Here is a 17,755-nt window from a genome sequence, read left to right on the forward strand (position 1 = left end):
CTCGAATACCTACCAGTCATCATTACGGGAATTACATTTCATCGACAGACCGCCTCCCCTCAGTCTGAATGCAGCGGCTGCTCTCTGCTGTCTCTGCACTAACAAATGGGCCAAACATACTTCAGAGGCCTGGGCCAGTGGAAACTTCTATTGATTTGATCTCTGCTCCTGGTTTCCATTAGTGTGGAAAAGAAGGCTTGGCAGGGAAACTGCTCAGGCCAGTCGAGCAGGTGTTGTGTGTTGTTGTTACGTCAGTGCTCAGGTATGCTGACACACCTGGTTGATCTACATACTGTGACTGAACAGGTGGACTTTGTTCTCTGCTGTCTTGTACTGATTGGCTGTTATAAACACAGCTACACCCCTTTCCTTTAAACTTCCTGTCAGCTGTGTCTGTCTGTGGTGAGAGTGTATTAAACTGCACCCAGAGAAGAGAATACAATATTATGGCTTTTATGAACTTGATGAAATCAGTTGAATAATTTAAAAGATATTTAACTGGCAATGGACTAGTTTTTTGCTTTGATTGCACAGTGAAATAGCTATAGAATAATAACACTATTAATATTTAGACTGTTTCTTTACAAATGTTGCTTTCAAGCTGCAATTTCTGTCTGCCACCGGGCACAAAATCTCACAAAATTGAAGGATGCCAGTCTGGGTTGGCAGACTGGTGCAGTTTCTGTCTGCTTTCACGCCTCCGTTTTAGACTAAATGAATGAGTAAACTCATGTATTGTCCACACATCCATAACTTTCACTCTCCTTTTAAGTCTCAAGACACTGCACAAACTGACAGACAACAATCAAAGTCTCACAATCCATCTAACAATTACAGTAGCTCTATATGATATTTAATCTCTTAAATAGATAGAAAAGAAAGCGCTTAAACCTCAACCACTATATCACATATATGTGTGGGATGAATAGCTTTCGACACCCATATCATATCTTCAATAACAGAAAAAGAAGAAACACAAATACATCATATTCACAATATTCCATGTGTAAATACAATCTTAACTTTTTATGAAAACATGTTTTATAACTCTGAAATCTTGGTAATTGAATACATTGGGCCTCATTCATGAACCGTTCTTACGAACAAATTTGTTCTTAAGTCCCACTTACGAAGATTTTACGAAGATTGTGGCATTCATGAATTTTTTCTTATCTAGGATTTTTTCTTAGGCAAGAACAAATCCTACGAACACTCAGGAGTACTCCTACGCACATTTCAGTGCCAAAATGTTGGCATGGTTGTGTTTTCTTCTCTTGTGTAGTTCAATAAAATGCAATATTACAGTGATAATTCTGTCATATTTATTCATTTATTTATTTATTTATTTATTTCATATTTTTGGTCATTTACAAATAATTTAAATTCTAAAATAAATTAAATGTGCCAATGATTTAAGATAAATCAAGTAAATTGGAAACATGCCATCAATTAGTAACCCCCCCCACCCAATTTATACGTGGCATTTCTCCATCCAAGGCCTGCAAAACAATGGCATATATATTGCTGCTACGGTTTTCATCAATGTAAGAACACAGCTGCGAACAATTCTGAGGCTTACGAACGAGTTGGTGAATCTGACGTAGGGTTTTCTTAAGGAACCTCTTAAGAACAACTTAAGAAAGAATCTGAGAAGATTCTTAAGAAGATATTGGTGAATGAGGCCCATTGTTCTGTACTCCAGCACATTGGTATTGAAATAAAAAAGCACAATATCAAACAAATCCCAACTAAACCAAAAAGAATGGCACAGTAGTGAAAACATCATCACGCATTAGTGCTGCTTTCCAGCAGTTCTGGCCGCCCAAAATAATTTATGGGTCGCACTCAGTTATGTAACTGAATATGCAGGGATTTGTCGGATATGTGATACAGATAAATGGCTACTCTCCTGAAGAGGTCATTATGTTGCACACAAATGTGCCAATGATTTTGTGAAGAAAAACACTCTCTATTACTCAAACCTCGGCCCTAATGAGGTTTTTTTTTTAAGTATATGACTTATCAACTGGTGCATATACGAAGGAGTGAAAATCTCTGTTTCAGCTCAACTTACTATATTTCACTACAACAGAGAAATATGATATGTATATGTAATGTAGCCTTGTGATTTTGCTTTAGAGGACAGTTTTGAAATGTTTTCTGTTTCAATGACCCAAATCTCCTTCTTCCATATAATATCGCAGAGAGTGTGTCATCTGTGTGGGCAGACTTTTTGCATGACCTGTAGTACAGAAGTTATTCCTGTACAGTACAATGCACAATACCTTGCAGTCCTGTAGAGTAACATCAGTGCTGCATTATGAATATATGATCCCTGCCAAATAGGAGGAAAGAAGAGGAAATTAACTATTAATAACTGCATGTGGAGGCCGCTGCTGCTGGTTTCTGTCGCAGCACTTTGCACTGCAGCTCACATCTGTTATCGCACCGAGCAGCAGGCCGTTTTAGTGGAGGAGCTCCTCTGAATCTAATCTCAATGTCTTGGCAACAAGGAGTTATGCTAATGTGTCTCCACTCCTCCAGAAGGTGAGGGGAGTGTGGCAAGGTGTTTTTTATTCACGGCCATGACTTCGGCACGGTCCAGAGAAAGGGCAGCTCTCCCGGTTCACGACCTTATGCTCAGAACACAAGTTCAGAATGTGTATGGTGTCATGTCTTGCCCTCTCTGCACTGCTTTTTTTGGAGAGGGCTCTCTCCTGCGTCTGTTCGGGTTGTTGTCTGCAGTTGTCATGTGCAGCTGCGATGCAAAATATAAAACATTTTCATTCAAATGGGATTTCTTTTAGTGTGAGATCTAGGACTGAAGCACTCACACTGGAGAAACTGGAGCAAGAAAATGTTACCAGAATAATTTCAGATTGATTTTCTGGTGGCCGCCTAATCAAGTTATCAAATAATCGACCAACAAAAACTGTGACTTGACGGCTTATCATTAATGGATGAAAAAAATGTCTTTCCCTTTCTGCCTTTTCTGAGAAGCCGTACCTGATTTTAGATTAAATCTTTAATCTTCTGTATTTAATGTGTTTGTTTTATTACAGATGTCCGTACCTGGCTCTCCATCTGTCTCCCGCCATCCCAGTTTTCGCTGTCCTGCTCTTCCTCTTTGTCATTGCCATGTTACTGAGGACCAGCTTCAGTGACCCCGGGGTGCTGCCACGCGCCCTCCCAGAGGAGGCCACGTTCATCGAGATGGAAATCGGTGAGTTACAGGATTGATTTACAGACATTATTAGGATTGTCTGCCTTTTATTTTTGGTCTGTATAGAGGTTTTGTGCGATTTCAGATATGCGATGGGGGGGGCGGAGTGGCTGAGATACAGACACCATTCACCCTTTTACAACATACATGATTTTGAAGCTATTTGAAGGTTGTTTCAGGGTAAAAACTTACATAATCTTGATTTAAAACTGCGTACTTTCTTTTCAAACTAACCTCTAACTCCCCTGAAAATTTCATATCTGTCTCTATAATATTAAGTATTCATGACTGAATAGGCCAAATCTAAATTAGAAAAAGCCTATTTAGGTATTGTCTGAGCCAATGTGCTCCATCAGGACTGTGTGGGTATGATTTGATCAAATTTCATTGACAGCAGCCAGACAACCCACCACCTGTCATCTGATTCAAATTCTCTCTAAATCCTGATTGGTGTACAAATGTACGTGACATCAGCTTTCACTCACTGAGCTCCGCACACAAACCAGTCAGAATAACACAGATGAAAACACAAACACAGAAACGTCTTATTTCAGAACAGAAAACAAGTTCACAATTTGGCAGAAAATAACGTGAACACATCGAATCTCTTCACACATAGTGAGAAGAATGAGAAAATATGCGTTTTCCCTCAAGAAGTTCTTCGCACATTTTTCCACACTGTATTGTGTTTTGTGATAGTGTCAGTGCTTTGGTGAAGACGTATCTTTAAGCTGCTATAATCAATGTTTTTATTATCACGATGTACAAAATGACAACATGAAAACAGTATGGAAAGAGATTTATGAGTTACAGCTCATTGTTTTGTTGTCTGATGTGCAACTGAGCTGTTTTAGTTTTACTCTTACTGCACTTATACTGTAGTTTATGGCCACAGCAGGCAGCTCTTTTCATAGAAAAAGCTCTAAAAACCTGCTGTACACTACCTGCATCAACACTAAACAGCAGACACATGATGTTAGCTAGTAGCTGGTGATCATTGTGGAGCAGATATTTCCCCATGGAGACAAAAAAACCAGCAGAAAGGAGAGTGAATATTGGATTCAACTGGAATTAGAAATGAACTGTTGTTGTGCGAATCTGCAGAATGCTTGTTGAGGATTGTGAAGATAAATCAGCCAAAATGTCAGTTTATTGCTGATAATGGTAGTAAAGACGAGGCAGCAGCGACATCAGTGTTAATCCTCAAATCCACTGCAGGGGTTTGAAGTCTGAGGTAATCTCACCTCTTCTGGAGTGATTGCTGTCCAGCTCTTCACCTTGAAGTGTGCTGAGCTATTATGCTCAATCAGCACTGATAATGCCACCAGGCTCAAATCCCCAATCTACATTCAAATGTTAAGTCAGCAAGAGGACAAGTGTTATTACAGTTCATGTGCTGTTACATCATCATCATCTGGGTTGTTTTTAATATAAATGATGTCCAGAGATGTGGAGGTTTAGTATTTTGGATGCATAAATGCTTCAGTGTACGTGCATGCTAGTTAAGCAGTGAGCAAACAGCCTCGGTTCTGTTGGTTTATTCATGTTTGTTGGGTTTTATGTTAATAAAGGTTGAGTGTGCTCGTCTGTGGATGTAGAGCTCAGTCTAGCACACATTCATTACAAGGGATCCTGTTGTCTCATTACACAGAACAAGCCAGTCGCTGTATAATGATGATGACAACAAAGAGTTTGCCACCAAAAACAAACAAGCACAGAGCAATGCATTTCTGTGTTTTTATGTCCTCTCCCCGGGCTGTCCAGACTCTCTTGGAATATTCTTTTGCAATAATTCTGCACCAGCCCTCCCTGCATCCTTTACCCCGTCCCCCCCTCCCTGTCTGGCTGTGTGGCTGCTCGACGCTCGCTTTATGTCTCTCAAAAAGATTCACGGTGTCCTTCAGCTATCACTCGTACTCTCTCTCCCTCCAGTCAAGAGACATGGGCAAAAACTGGCCATGACAGAGGAGGGCTGTGATAGTAAAGATGAGGCACTCGATCCTCTGAGAACGGGTTAGCTGGCTGCCACTCCTTCTCTCGTCATTACTGTGACTCATACGGCTCATTAGATGACAATGGTTCTGTGGTCTGACTTGCTCCAGTCGTGATGACCCAGACGGACAATGTAAAGATCCTGCATGTTTTTATATGAGGAATTCTCCCTGGAGAAATCTATGAAGTGTCTATAACATGTTCCCAGAGCTCATGGTGATGTCTTACCGGTGGTCTACAAACTATCATACAAAGAAAATGGGAGTGGAGCTGTCTGATGCATTAAAGTGAGATGATTCATTATGCTAAATGTTTTGCAGGATTTAAGATCATTATCACTCCCAGATTGATTTACAGGATGCTTAAAACACAGACCAACACTGAACAACTGGTAAATCAACTTTGGATGCTGTTTGGTTTTGTTGCCTCATGTATATAAGCAGAACAGGCCTGTTTGTAGATACGATCATCTCAAGAACATCATGATAAGTTTTTAGTCCATGATGGTCTCAATTTCTAAATAAAATAGATCTGGGTTATGAATAAATTCATATTGGTAAAGAGCATTTCTACTTTAGACAGAGCCAGGCTAGCTGTTTCTCCTTGTTTCCAGTCTTAATGTTAAGCTAAGCTAACTGGCTGCTAGTGTTAGGTTCATACAAGGGCTGCAGCCTGCTATATTTATTTTTGACTAGTTTGGCGATTATTTTCATGATAAATTCATTCATCGTATAGATTATAACATTATAACATGGATGAATAAAGTTGTGAAAAAATCTTATCACAGCTCCCAGGAGCCCAAAGTAACGTCTTCACGTTACTTCTTTTGTCCAACCAACAGTCAGAAATCCAAAGAGCCCTAATTTACTTTCATAAATGATACATTCAAGAAGCTGGAACCAGCAAATGTTTGAGGATTTTGCTTGAAAAATGACTGAAACGATTAATCAGTCATGAAAATAGCTGGCAACTATTTAATCAACTGATTGTGGAGAAAACAAAAAACAACTGATAAGTGTACTTGAATCACAAAATGTCACAAAACTATTCCTTTTATTCCTTTCACGCTACATGTGCTTTGAGTTTGTCCTCAGGAGTTTGCAGGTTCTGGATCCACCCACAAACATAAAGAAACAAACCTTCAGCAGAACCTTTCTTTTATGTTTTCCTTGACCTTGTTTGGCTTGTAGCCTCCAAAACTCTCCACTTATAGCTTGTCTATTTTCAGTCTTGCACCTTCCTTTTCTCTTTCAGTTTTTTCCTCACTTATATGGCCACAAGACTACGTGAAGAATATGCACTCCAACGGCTTAAATACAGCACTTAGCTCACATCCTCCCTCCAACACTTCTAGCTCTTGTACAGTATGTTTGTTAATGTGCTAGAGTAGCTGTTTTCTGAGTGTGGGCGCACTAAGCGATACCACTCGGTGGAGGAGGCAGGTATGGATGCTTGATCTAATTCTGAGGCTGAGGCAGGCATGTTGACGAAGCCACCGCTGCCTTGATGCTCTGTCCCCTCCGCCTGGTAGCAAGTATTCCCGAGGGGGAATGCTAATAAGATGGGAGGCATCCTCTTGGAATATACAATGCTGCTGGCAGACAGAGTTTGCTGCCCGAGGGAGTGGCATCATTCCCCCTGAGTGATGACTCATTAATTTATTCTCCGCTGGTTTATCCTGAAAGCTACTAATCCTACATCCTGTAGATTCATAATGCAAAGCTGTTTGTGCTGTCAGATTAAAGACATTTCACAGTCCTCATGTCTGTAGAAGTTTATTGGATGGCTTTGACACAAGCTTGTAAATTTGCCAGTTTCACAAATTTATTTGTGCTGGAACCGTTTATTTAACATATCAAGAATGGCCATTGAGAACTATATACAAATGATAAGTATGCAGCTTAGGTTATGTAGATTTTATTCTGTTACTCATCTCTTAACACTGTCTCCAGGAGAGATAATTTAATTTCCAACAAATACCACCATTTTTTATCTTAATTTATCCCCAGGAAGTCAAATGAGCATGCCCGCTTTTTTCCATTAACTCCACACTCACGTCTCCCCGTTGCAGCATGTTAATGGTAGTCTTCTCTCTAACAGTTTCTCTCCTGAGACATTCCAGCCAGCAGCTCTCTGGTCATTAGCAAGCGTCGAGTCAAACCTCTCTGCTCCTGCAGTGCAACATAATCAGAAAGATCTGGATTGCCAAGAAAGTAAATGCTTGAGAATTTCCTCGGCTCTGCGACTGCGGAAACAAAAGATACGACTTTAAAATACAGCCTTTTCTGTGTGAGGAAGGTTAGTTGATGCCCCAATAGAGCAGGACACTGCGGTTTAGTGTTGCTAATAAATAATATTAACAGCTCAACAGTGATTACACATAAATCCACCATCATTAATAAACTTTCGAGCCAATGTCGTCATTCACTGACATGTTCAAGGTTCAGCTGTTGAGATTTATGTCTTATTTCTTTCTTGTCCTTGTCACTGAATCTCCCCTTTGTCAGTGCCTGGTTTAGAAATATACAGCAGGTGAACACAATATTGTGAGCACCTCTACAGTTAAAGGAAAAAAACTCATTTTCAAGTTCATATTTCTATTTTCAGTGTCTACGAGGATAGGTTTTACATGCTTTATTTGACATTTTTCTCAAGTTCTGCTGCAACATATTCCCCTTCCCTCTGAGACTCTTTGTTTTAGCTTCTGCCTGTTTAAACTGCTCATCACCTCGCTGGCCTCTGGTTCTCTGCATTAAGCCCAGCCCGGGGGGAGCAGCGGCCAGCCAACAACAGCACCAGGGGACCAACTCCAGTTTTTAGCCTGTGCCGCGGTCAAGGGCAATGACTGGAAAATAAACCTAATGTACATGTTTTTGAGAAGGAATGTGATTCCTTTTAGCCTCGGCATTACCGCCCAACAGGACACCAATGTCACATAAGAAATTCTCGGTGGTTACACAAGTACAAATGGTGAAACGCTGAGGTCCCTTGAAAGCTGTCGTCTTTGTTTGTACCTTTCACATCGTTACAGGAGTATGTTTAGGTGGAGTATGGTCCCAAAGGTGGTGCAGCGTTATGTAGGGATGTAGATAAATTATTGAAGTAAAGGCTGGACTACATATGAAGTGTTTCAGGCAGTTTAGTAGCTCTACCAGTTTTCTGTGGCCTGTGTCAATGTTTTACATGCACATGAAAGCTTTATAATAGGAGAAAAACAAAAAGCATATTTATGCAATCCAGCGACAGGGCTGCAAGACATTGTACCTTTTGTGAAAACACCATTAAAGGTGTTAATTTATTTGCAGACATGGTTTGTTGTGTTGTATTGTATTGTTATTAGATTTCACCTTTTGGAGTAATTAATTGTGTGACTGAGTTGTCAACACCTTCTAATGACTGTGGTGTGTTTTGTCTCCACAGAGGCTGCCAATGGGAACGTCCCCGCGGGGCAGCGACCTCCACCTCGAATTCGCAACGTTCAGATCAACAACCAGATCGTCAAGCTCAAGTACTGCTACACCTGCAAGATCTTCCGACCACCTCGAGCATCTCACTGCAGCATCTGTGACAACTGCGTTGGTAAGAAATCTCTCCTGATCTGCCCTCAGTTCTCATAAAGAGAGACGACAGCTCTTTGGAGTTGGTTTATTTCTGTTCTTCAGAAATAGAAAGGTGAGCAATGTTTCCGCGGGAAAAATAGCTTGATTGTTACTGAAGCCTCGATCTTAATTACCTCTCTGCGTTCATTTGTCACAATGATTAAATAATTGTAAAAGACATAGCTTTATAAATAAATGTTGGACTGAGAAGATGGGGGACAAGAGTTTGAGCTGAAAACTGAAACAAATGGGCCCAAAACTTCACAGGCAGTGTTTTTTAGGAATGTGCTTTGAATTTTGAAGGCTGTTTGAAGTGTGTGTGTGTGTGTGTGTGTGTGTGTGTGTGTGTGTGTGTGTTATCTCTCAGCCCTGCAGAATAACAGTGATTTGGCTTCTGATGATTGAGGAATGCATCTGAGGGGAGCACAGCCTCATAGGCGATATGAGAGGAGACAGTGGAGGCTCAGTGAGGGAATAACTGCTCAGTCATTGTGAACACTGCTTCATCTGTGTCCACCTGCTGTAGAAACACACACACTGACACACACATAGTCCAAGCATGACACAGCAGCGTACCTCAGTCCTTCTTTTACTGCAGTAATTTCTTTCCCCCCCTCACACTGACGTTGTTTATAGCGGTTAAAGTCTCTCACAGAATGTGCAGCATAATAAAAACACAAAGAGCCAAACCATTTGACAAATTATATTTGTTTATACCCGGAGCCTCTCTAGTTAATACATTATGAGACGTCTGATGTACGATTTAGTCTGTGAGTATTTAGATAGTTGTTTCAGCTTTGTTTGTGACATATGGGAGTTGAAATAAAACAATATTTATGGGTGTAAAGTGCTGTTCTGGTTCCAGACCTCTGAACAAATGCACACATCTTTTTTAGTGAATTAAATGGGTAACATGGGAAATTTAGTTTGATTATAGAGCTACTAAAGTTCCTTTAGCTTTGATTTGAGGATTTTTACGTCCATATTAAGTGAACAGAGCAGAGGATTATTGTCCTGCGGCACTTTATGTGCAATATAAGAACTGTGGAGAGAATGTACAACACGACAAAGAGTCTGCAGCCGTGCGAGCAGCTCTGTCAGGATGTATTTGTGGTGCTTTGAGCTAATAAGATTCAGCATTCTCACAACTACAATGTTTATTTTTACTGTGTGTCATATTTACCATGTTTAACATCTGAGTTAGCGTGTTAGAATGTAACTAGGCTTATCTTGAAAACAACTGTTTGTTATCTATTTATATCTATGTCTTGTCTCTATGTCTTAACCCTGGAATCCATTGTATTTATTGTTTTGATTGTGTGGTTTTAGGTTTTATTTATTTATTGGTTTCACATTCCAGTTAGTGTCATTGCTCTTTGAAAGGTTGTACTGGCATTATGATGCACTATTATTCATTTATCAAATAGTCTTAAAATTACATTTATCACAGTTATTTCTGTGACAATACGTTATCCAACTAAAGTAGTTATTGTGACAGATCTGATGTGAACAATACTGAACAAAGGTGTTAACAAACCATCCAACAGACAGACATTGCCATCCATCGAGCCATGCTGCTACTGTGTCTAACAAATATAATATATATAAGTAACTTTACATAAAAAGGTCCCGTCTCTACTCTGTAAATATATACAGTTGCTTTTTATACTTTGCACATTTACTGGCAAAGGAAACTTCTGATACTTTAGTACATTTGATATCAAATACACTTTTAAGACTTACTTTTTCATATATTCAAATTCATATTTTAACATGATATCTTTATTTTTACTCATATTTATTTAGTATGATCTTTGGGTATTTTTTAAAGCCCCGTCCACATCACATCTCACATTTCTGCTTCAGTGTTTGCTGTATATTGTTGTGAAACTCCATCCACAGAGAGGAGTGGTTCGTCTGCTGCAGAGAGAAGTGTAAAGTGAGATGTTTGTCTCTGCTGTCAGTTTGACCCTGCCCTGTTTTTTTTATCTCCAAATTATAGAAGAGGAAGTGATCACTATATTTAGACTGCAAGTTTACAGAAGCTGATGCACAAAGCTGTCTTTGACCAAAAGACCGCAGATGATAACAGTGTATTTTTAGGTTGATTCCCAAAAGTATTTCCTATCTAATAAACGTGGTTTAATTTACATATTTACACGCCGACCTTCTTCTCTTTTTCACAGACCGTTTCGATCACCACTGTCCGTGGGTCGGAAACTGCGTGGGCAAGAGGAACTACAGATACTTCTACCTGTTCACCATGTCCCTCTCCCTGCTCACCATCTACATCTTCACCTTCGACATCGTGCACGTGGTGATGCGTGAGTATCCTGCCAGTCATTTGTCCAATCAGAAGGGGCAGACAGGACACATGTACAGCTGAAAGAATGTTGCAACACAGGAACGATGACCTGTAACAGAAGCTCACTGCCAGCGTCTACTGTAGACGCATGCTCATGAGTGAAAACTGTGACCCAATTGAGACCAGGCTTTTCCTGGAGCGTGACATGACGTGCAAGTGCAACTGACAGCTAAACATGATTCCCCTTTCATCCTCATCCTTCTGCTTCCTTGTTCTATCAAACAGAGGCAGCAGGACGACAGAACGACACAGGAAGCTAGAGTGTTTCTAGTCAAGATAATTAGCTCTGGGCTTGTTATCTTAGTGCTGCTGTATAATGTTAGAATTGCGCCTTTTCAGTACTGGGAAAATGAATAACTTGACTTCTCTCTGTGATGTTTTGTTCACAGGTTCAGTGGATAAAGGCTTTCTGAACACTTTGAAGGAAACACCTGGAACATATCCTTTTAAGCTCGGACACAGTTTATACACCACAGAAACTGGAATACAAAGTGAAAAACATCACTGCTTTTCAAATGCTAAATCCAGCTGTTTATCTCTTGCATTTTGCAAAGTAAAAGGCTGAAATCCTCCTGCCTTTGACCCCACATCAATTTAAAGGCTCCACTCTCTGACGGTCACTGGTTTTAATCATGTTACATAATGGTCTGCCATTGTGCTGTCACCTGCTGTCCCACTGTTTAATCAGTGACCACGTGTGAGGCAGAAAACATCTGTTGCTGTTTTCTTAACTCTTGTTCACTGTGCTGGAGGTGCTGGTGTGCTTCTTCACCCTGTGGTCAGTGGTGGGACTGACCGGCTTCCACACCTACCTGATCTCTCTCAACCAGACCACCAATGAGGACGTAAGTGCATCTTACTGCATGTTCACGTGCATTTTGTGCATTCATGCCACACACAACTCCAGATTAATGCTGCTCTCATGTCTACGGTTTGTTTTATGGGGTCTGAATCGTGCTGTGAGGCACGGTGCTCTACTTTGCATCTAGTTTGTTTAGGTTTCATACCATCTGCAAGCAAATGAACCATGACTCATGACCACAAGGGCATATAGGATTGACTCTGTCTTTGGTTAGTTTTCTGTGACTTTACAATTAAAGTTATTGAGGTTGATGCATGTAAAGCTCAGAGGGTAGTGATAATGCATTTGAAGCCGTTTACTGACTGCCAAAAACTCCAGGAGAAGAATGACTTGTACACTATTGCTTGGAGAGAGACACCTTTTCAACATCCGGCTCAAAGAAAGGTCGTTCCATTCCAGCCCACCTAGATCCAGTTCATGTCACGGATTTTCTTTGGAAAAAAGGATCACTCAAAATGTTTTTTAAATTCACGCCACCTTGTAAAATCCCGCAGCTCTTCTCAAAAGTTGTGATTTTTTAAAAAGTTTGGCCCTTGCAGCTCAATTTCATAATTTTTTTTCTTCTTCATGTGTCTTCTAAGCCTCCACAACGCTTACTTTTCCCTCGATAGGGTTGAAATTTGTACCGAGCTTCCAAAAAACCCTGAGGATAATTTGCAAGAGTTTCTTGGATGCTCAGTACACATTTCAACCCAATCCAATGAAAAACAAACAACTGGGTAGGCCCAGAGTGCACACACAAAGAATCACAAAAAATGATTGAATTTAGCTCAGGGGGCCAATCTTCCTTAACTGAAAGAGTATTTGGAGTGAAGCTACATGCATTTGCAATTACTGATGAATTTAATAGAGGTTTCCACATCATTTTTTCAAGAAAATCCATTTCATGAAGTTGGAGTCGGTAAGGGATGACCCAGCACCAAAGAGCTTCTTTGCTTTGTGTTGTCTGATTGCTCTGTGAATTGCCCTAAAACACAAGGAGTGGCTAAGTGTAAATAAGGGAGAGATGTGACTTAAGGCACTTCTGGCACTGTTGATGCTCACCTGAGTTTCTACCATTATTTTTACCCAAACAAACCAAACCCAAGACAGAAAATGTCTCTTCGACATCTCATAAATCTACCATAAACATCACGTTAGAGAAGTCCTACCACTCTGATCATTCACACATGATATAATTATCATGTCAGAAATAAAAAAGATTGTCGACAGAGATTTTGTATCTGTATCAAAATGCTTGTCTGGAGTTTGGTTTAAAATATGAAACAAGGGAGACAATTCAAACTGTTCACTCCTTGGATCACAGAATGAACCCAGTCCTCACACAGTTAAGAGTTTAGATGAAGGGTGAGACGTGTGTTTAATGTAATTGTCAAGGTTAGCCACACAATGTAGACAAAGTATAGTTTGAAGACCATGTCTGTACATGTTGTGATCAGGCAGCCCGGCTTCACATGACTGTAAAGATAAACATACATCACAGAGGTTTAAACTACAGAGCGGTTTCCTTGACAATCGCGCCGCTTCGTTCAGCCCTGAAGAACAGAAGGAGGGCTGGAAAACTGCAGCTTGTTAAACGTAAAGCAAAGAAAAGAAAAAACTACTGAAATAAAAGTAAACGGAGGAAACAAGATCCTAACCAAAGCTACAAAGTCTGTTTTATAACTGTAGCTTAAACATCCAGCATGTCACATTTGTGTCTTTGACTTCACTCGAGGCAGAAAAGAAATGACCGATCTTTCCGCCTGTATTTTAAATTTTAATATGACCTCTTTTTAAGTACAGCTGAGCCACACTGAGATCAAAAATCTAAAAACGTGGCCGGCGCAGCAGCAGCAGTTTTATTCTGCTCGGTGTGAGCCATATGACAAATTGGCTGTTAAATGCTTTGAATACTAAAAGCAGCAGTTGGACTCCTCACTGCTCACCAAGGCGACAGTCTAATGATCTAAAAATATGCATGAATAGCTGCTATTCTTAATAAAACCAATGACAGAACGGAGATGAAATAAGAACAAAACAGACCAGCTGCTCGCAGACTCCCAACTTGTCAGCCACATTTAGAAGAAGCTCATGAGGCTAAATGAGGATAAAAAAAATTATTGATTGCTTCTTTTCATTACCACCGAGTCATTTTACAGTCATCGCAGACACACACACACACACACACACACACACGCACACACACGTTCAGGCTGATCTAACGCAGATGATGAGCGCTGGTGGTGCAGGTGACTGAATCCACAGAGGGAGTAATTTATGTAGCGTCTGTGTATACTAGCGTTTACAGTGTGTATACTTTATTGGAGGCTTTGTTGGCCCAGATCTGACTGCAGAGGCTCTGACGGGAAGCAGAGAGCAGCAGCAGCAGCAGCAGCAGCAGCGATGGAGGTGGTGGGAGGTTCTAGGTGGCTGAAAGCAAGAAAGTGCACTCATACTTTGTTGTAATGATTAATTTATAATTCCCCTTTTTCCTTCCTGTGGGAAAGCTGGCCTCATTTTTTTCATTTAATCAGTAATGAAGCTCTGCAATGTGCACCTTCAGTGTAATGTTGCTCCAGCAGGAGATGAAACAATGGCTGTCAGCCCGGCCGTTTCAATATCTGTGATTGGCCTAATAATAGATGCATCGATACCTGCAGGCGCTGGGCACGCTGCCAGAGATACTGCTGGGGGGGAGGCAGAGGGGGAGGATGAGAGAGGAGAGGATGGGAGAGGAGAGGAGAGGATGAGAGAGGAGAGGAGAGGATGAGAGAGGAGAGAGGAGAGGAGAGGAGAGGATGAGAGAGGAGAGGAGAGGATGAGAGAGGAGAAGAGAGGAGAGGATGAGAGAGGAGAGGATGAGAGAGGAGAGGAGAGGATGGAGAGGAGAGGAGAGGAGAGGAGAGGAGGGGATGAGAGAGGAGAGGAGAGGAGAGGAGAGGAGAGGATGGAGAGGAGATGGAAATGGTGGAAGAAGGGCGAACAAGAGAAGGCACCTTGAGTGTTGTAGCTGCTCTGGTCTCCCACAGGATGACACATGCTCTGTCAACTGTGTCTCCTACACACACACACACACACACACACACGCACACACACGATTGCAGTACACGTAGACATGCAGTACTAGAGTGCCTTAGTGGCAGACTGTTGACCTATATCTACTGCAACTAAACAAAACAAAGCCGATGTTTGTCAGTGCAAACTCATTCTGTGCAGTGAAGAGGCAAACTGTAATTTCAGTCCTGACTGATTTTTAATAAAAAATTCTGATCTTTGTGACAAAGATGTGGGACAGAGGATATTTTACAGTTTAGAAATAAATGTATCATCTTAAATGACACCAGTGCACTAAAACAGTAAACTGACTCAGAAAGTACTCATTAGAAATGATCCTAAACATCTTTTTCTGCATTATAATCTCTAAAAAAGGTCTTCATATCATATCGGGGCATACTGACATACTGTATCTGTGATAGGCCAGAATATCAGTCAGGCTTTAATTCCTTTCAAGTAGGTACAACTAACTAATATTGATTAATCTTGATTAATCTGTTGATTACAGATAGGTCATTGTATAGACCTATATATTATATTATGTCTATACACTGTCAGGAAATGGTGAAAAATGTTGATCTGTGTTTCCCAGAACACAAGATGTCGCCCTCAAATCTCTTGTTTTATCCACAACCCAAAAAATACTCTGTATACTTTCAAAGACGAGCAGAGAAAGTAGAATATATTCACATTAAGAAGTTGGAATAAAATAATTTAAATTATGACTTAAACCTATTTATTGGTTATCGAAATAGTTCATTAAATTAAGAGTTTATCACAAATGGATTAATCGAGTAATTGTTGCAGCTTTACCTTTAAGGTGCATTCAGCCCCAACCGACTGCAAACTGCTCACTGTTGCTCATTAAAGGCACTCAGAGAATTTTATTAACTCCGATTTTCTCTCATTATGATTATGAAGGCTGCACAGTAGGAGGACAATGTTCAGAGAGACTAAAGTCAGAACATCAACATGAAACAATTAAAAAAAAAAAAGTGTCTCTCCCCGTCCTCGGTGGAACTGACATCCTTCAAATGGAGAAAGTTTCCAAAGACACCAGATCTGTCAGGCAGAGGCTTGTGGGAGTACGTTTTAAATAATGCATGAAAGACATCTAGAATATTTTTTTGTTTGATGTATTTGTGCAGCTGTAAGAATGTTGGTATGAAATCTTTTGGTTTGAATATTTCAGTCAGTGTAAACCTCATACGACAATTACACAAGACAATACAGAAAACATGAAGACACACAGTGGGGAATAAGATGTTTCAACCCCTGAAGAAAAACAAAAGAGGGAAGCTGGATGTTTAGGAGTTAAAATGTGCCTCCTGTTAGCTGCTAAATAATGCATATCACAGGGTTTATGTACAGTACAGTGTGGTAGGACCTCTGTATTTGCTGGGGGATTCCTTTGTACGAATTTTCAAGATTTTTCAATGAATTATTCAAGCGGTTGTAACATGTCGTTGCTGTGCTCGTTGGCACCCGTCGGCACGTAGAGTTCCTATTAAACCAGAAATCATTAAATCCCTGACAAGATCTTTTTTAGTAGGTCAAAGTCGAGCCTGTGGGAATAACATCTAAAAACGGAGCTCTGCTTTTGAATAAGGTATAAAGCACAGGGAAAATGTTCCTGAAGGAGAACAGCCAGAAAGTCAGGATGTGTTTGGGATGTTGGTCGATGGCTTTTTTTTTTTTTTTTTTTTTTTGGGAGGTTTTCCACTCCAGTGATGAATGTTGTGTTTCGTTTTGTTTTTGTACAGATTAAAGGATCCTGGTCGGGAAAGAACCGAGTCCAGAACCCGTACAGCCACAAGAACATCATCAAAAACTGCTGCGAGGTGCTCTGTGGGCCGACGTACCCGAGGTAACTTCCTGCTGTTATCTTCTAGTTAAGACTTTCAGATTTGTCAGAGATTAACGAGCCAGATGCAGCGACTGACTGACTGACTGACTGACTAACTGTCTCGTCTCGCCCTCCAGCGTCTTGGACAGAAGAGGACTGATGGAGGAGGACTCGTCTATTTCTGCAACTCCTGTTGCCCCCTCCTCCTCTTCCTCCACCACCAGCAGCAGCAACCCAGTGCCACAGACCACGGTGAGCACGCACACACACACACACACTCAGACACACACACACACACACACACACTGCACCCTACTGAAGTGGATCCAGGCTGCAGAATAGTGAATCGAGAGCCCACATAAAACAATCCAAACCAATTACAGAGAGTGTTGGAGAGAAGAAAGGAGTCGTGTGCTTTAAGTGGAGAGCACTGTTTCTCCCTGATAAGCCGTCCTGCTACACGTGGAGCCATTTTGTGTCTCTTTATGCTCACACACATTGTTTATCCATTTAAAACAGTTCAACCGTGTATTTTCTGTTAACACCTGGATCATGAGCCAGGTTTGTGCTCTGCATCGTACTCAAATATGAAAATGTACTATCTCTGTGTTGCTATAGATCCGGGCTGCAAATAACAATTATTTACATTGCCAATTAATACATAATCTGTATACATAGAATATCATTTGTTAACTCGAATGCAGCCATCTCCAAACTTTACAATAACGCAGCCCACTTTGAATCTGGAAAACTTTTAATCACAACTCTGATCAACACATGAGAGTAAGATGAAGTATTTCCCGCAGGATTTTTGTAGTTTTTCGTTTCATAA

The 17,755-nt window shown here is 40.7% G+C and overlaps 1 protein-coding gene across 5 annotated transcripts in view; it reads left to right on the forward strand.

Annotated features, from left to right (window-relative positions):
- zdhhc9 (zDHHC palmitoyltransferase 9) overlaps positions 1 to 17,755 on the forward strand; it is a 35,777-nt gene that overhangs the window by 13,159 nt on the left and 4,863 nt on the right. For all 5 annotated transcript variants that reach the window (XR_003981460.1, XR_003981461.1, XM_030396574.1 and 2 more), the window contains 7 exons: positions 3,063 to 3,223; positions 8,636 to 8,794; positions 11,001 to 11,138; positions 11,569 to 11,617; positions 11,922 to 12,024; positions 16,841 to 16,944; positions 17,061 to 17,175. Coding sequence is in view for 3 of the 5 variants with exons in the window: in XM_030396574.1 (XP_030252434.1) it covers positions 3,063 to 3,223; positions 8,636 to 8,794; positions 11,001 to 11,138; positions 11,569 to 11,617; positions 11,922 to 12,024; positions 16,841 to 16,944; positions 17,061 to 17,175 (829 nt within the window). In the remaining 2 variants the exon portion in view is untranslated. The remainder of the gene's footprint in view (positions 1 to 3,062; positions 3,224 to 8,635; positions 8,795 to 11,000; positions 11,139 to 11,568; positions 11,618 to 11,921; positions 12,025 to 16,840; positions 16,945 to 17,060; positions 17,176 to 17,755) is intronic.

Source organism: Sparus aurata, chromosome 18 (assembly GCF_900880675.1).
Source record: "Sparus aurata chromosome 18, fSpaAur1.1, whole genome shotgun sequence".
Classification (NCBI taxonomy): Eukaryota; Metazoa; Chordata; class Actinopteri; order Spariformes; family Sparidae; genus Sparus; species Sparus aurata.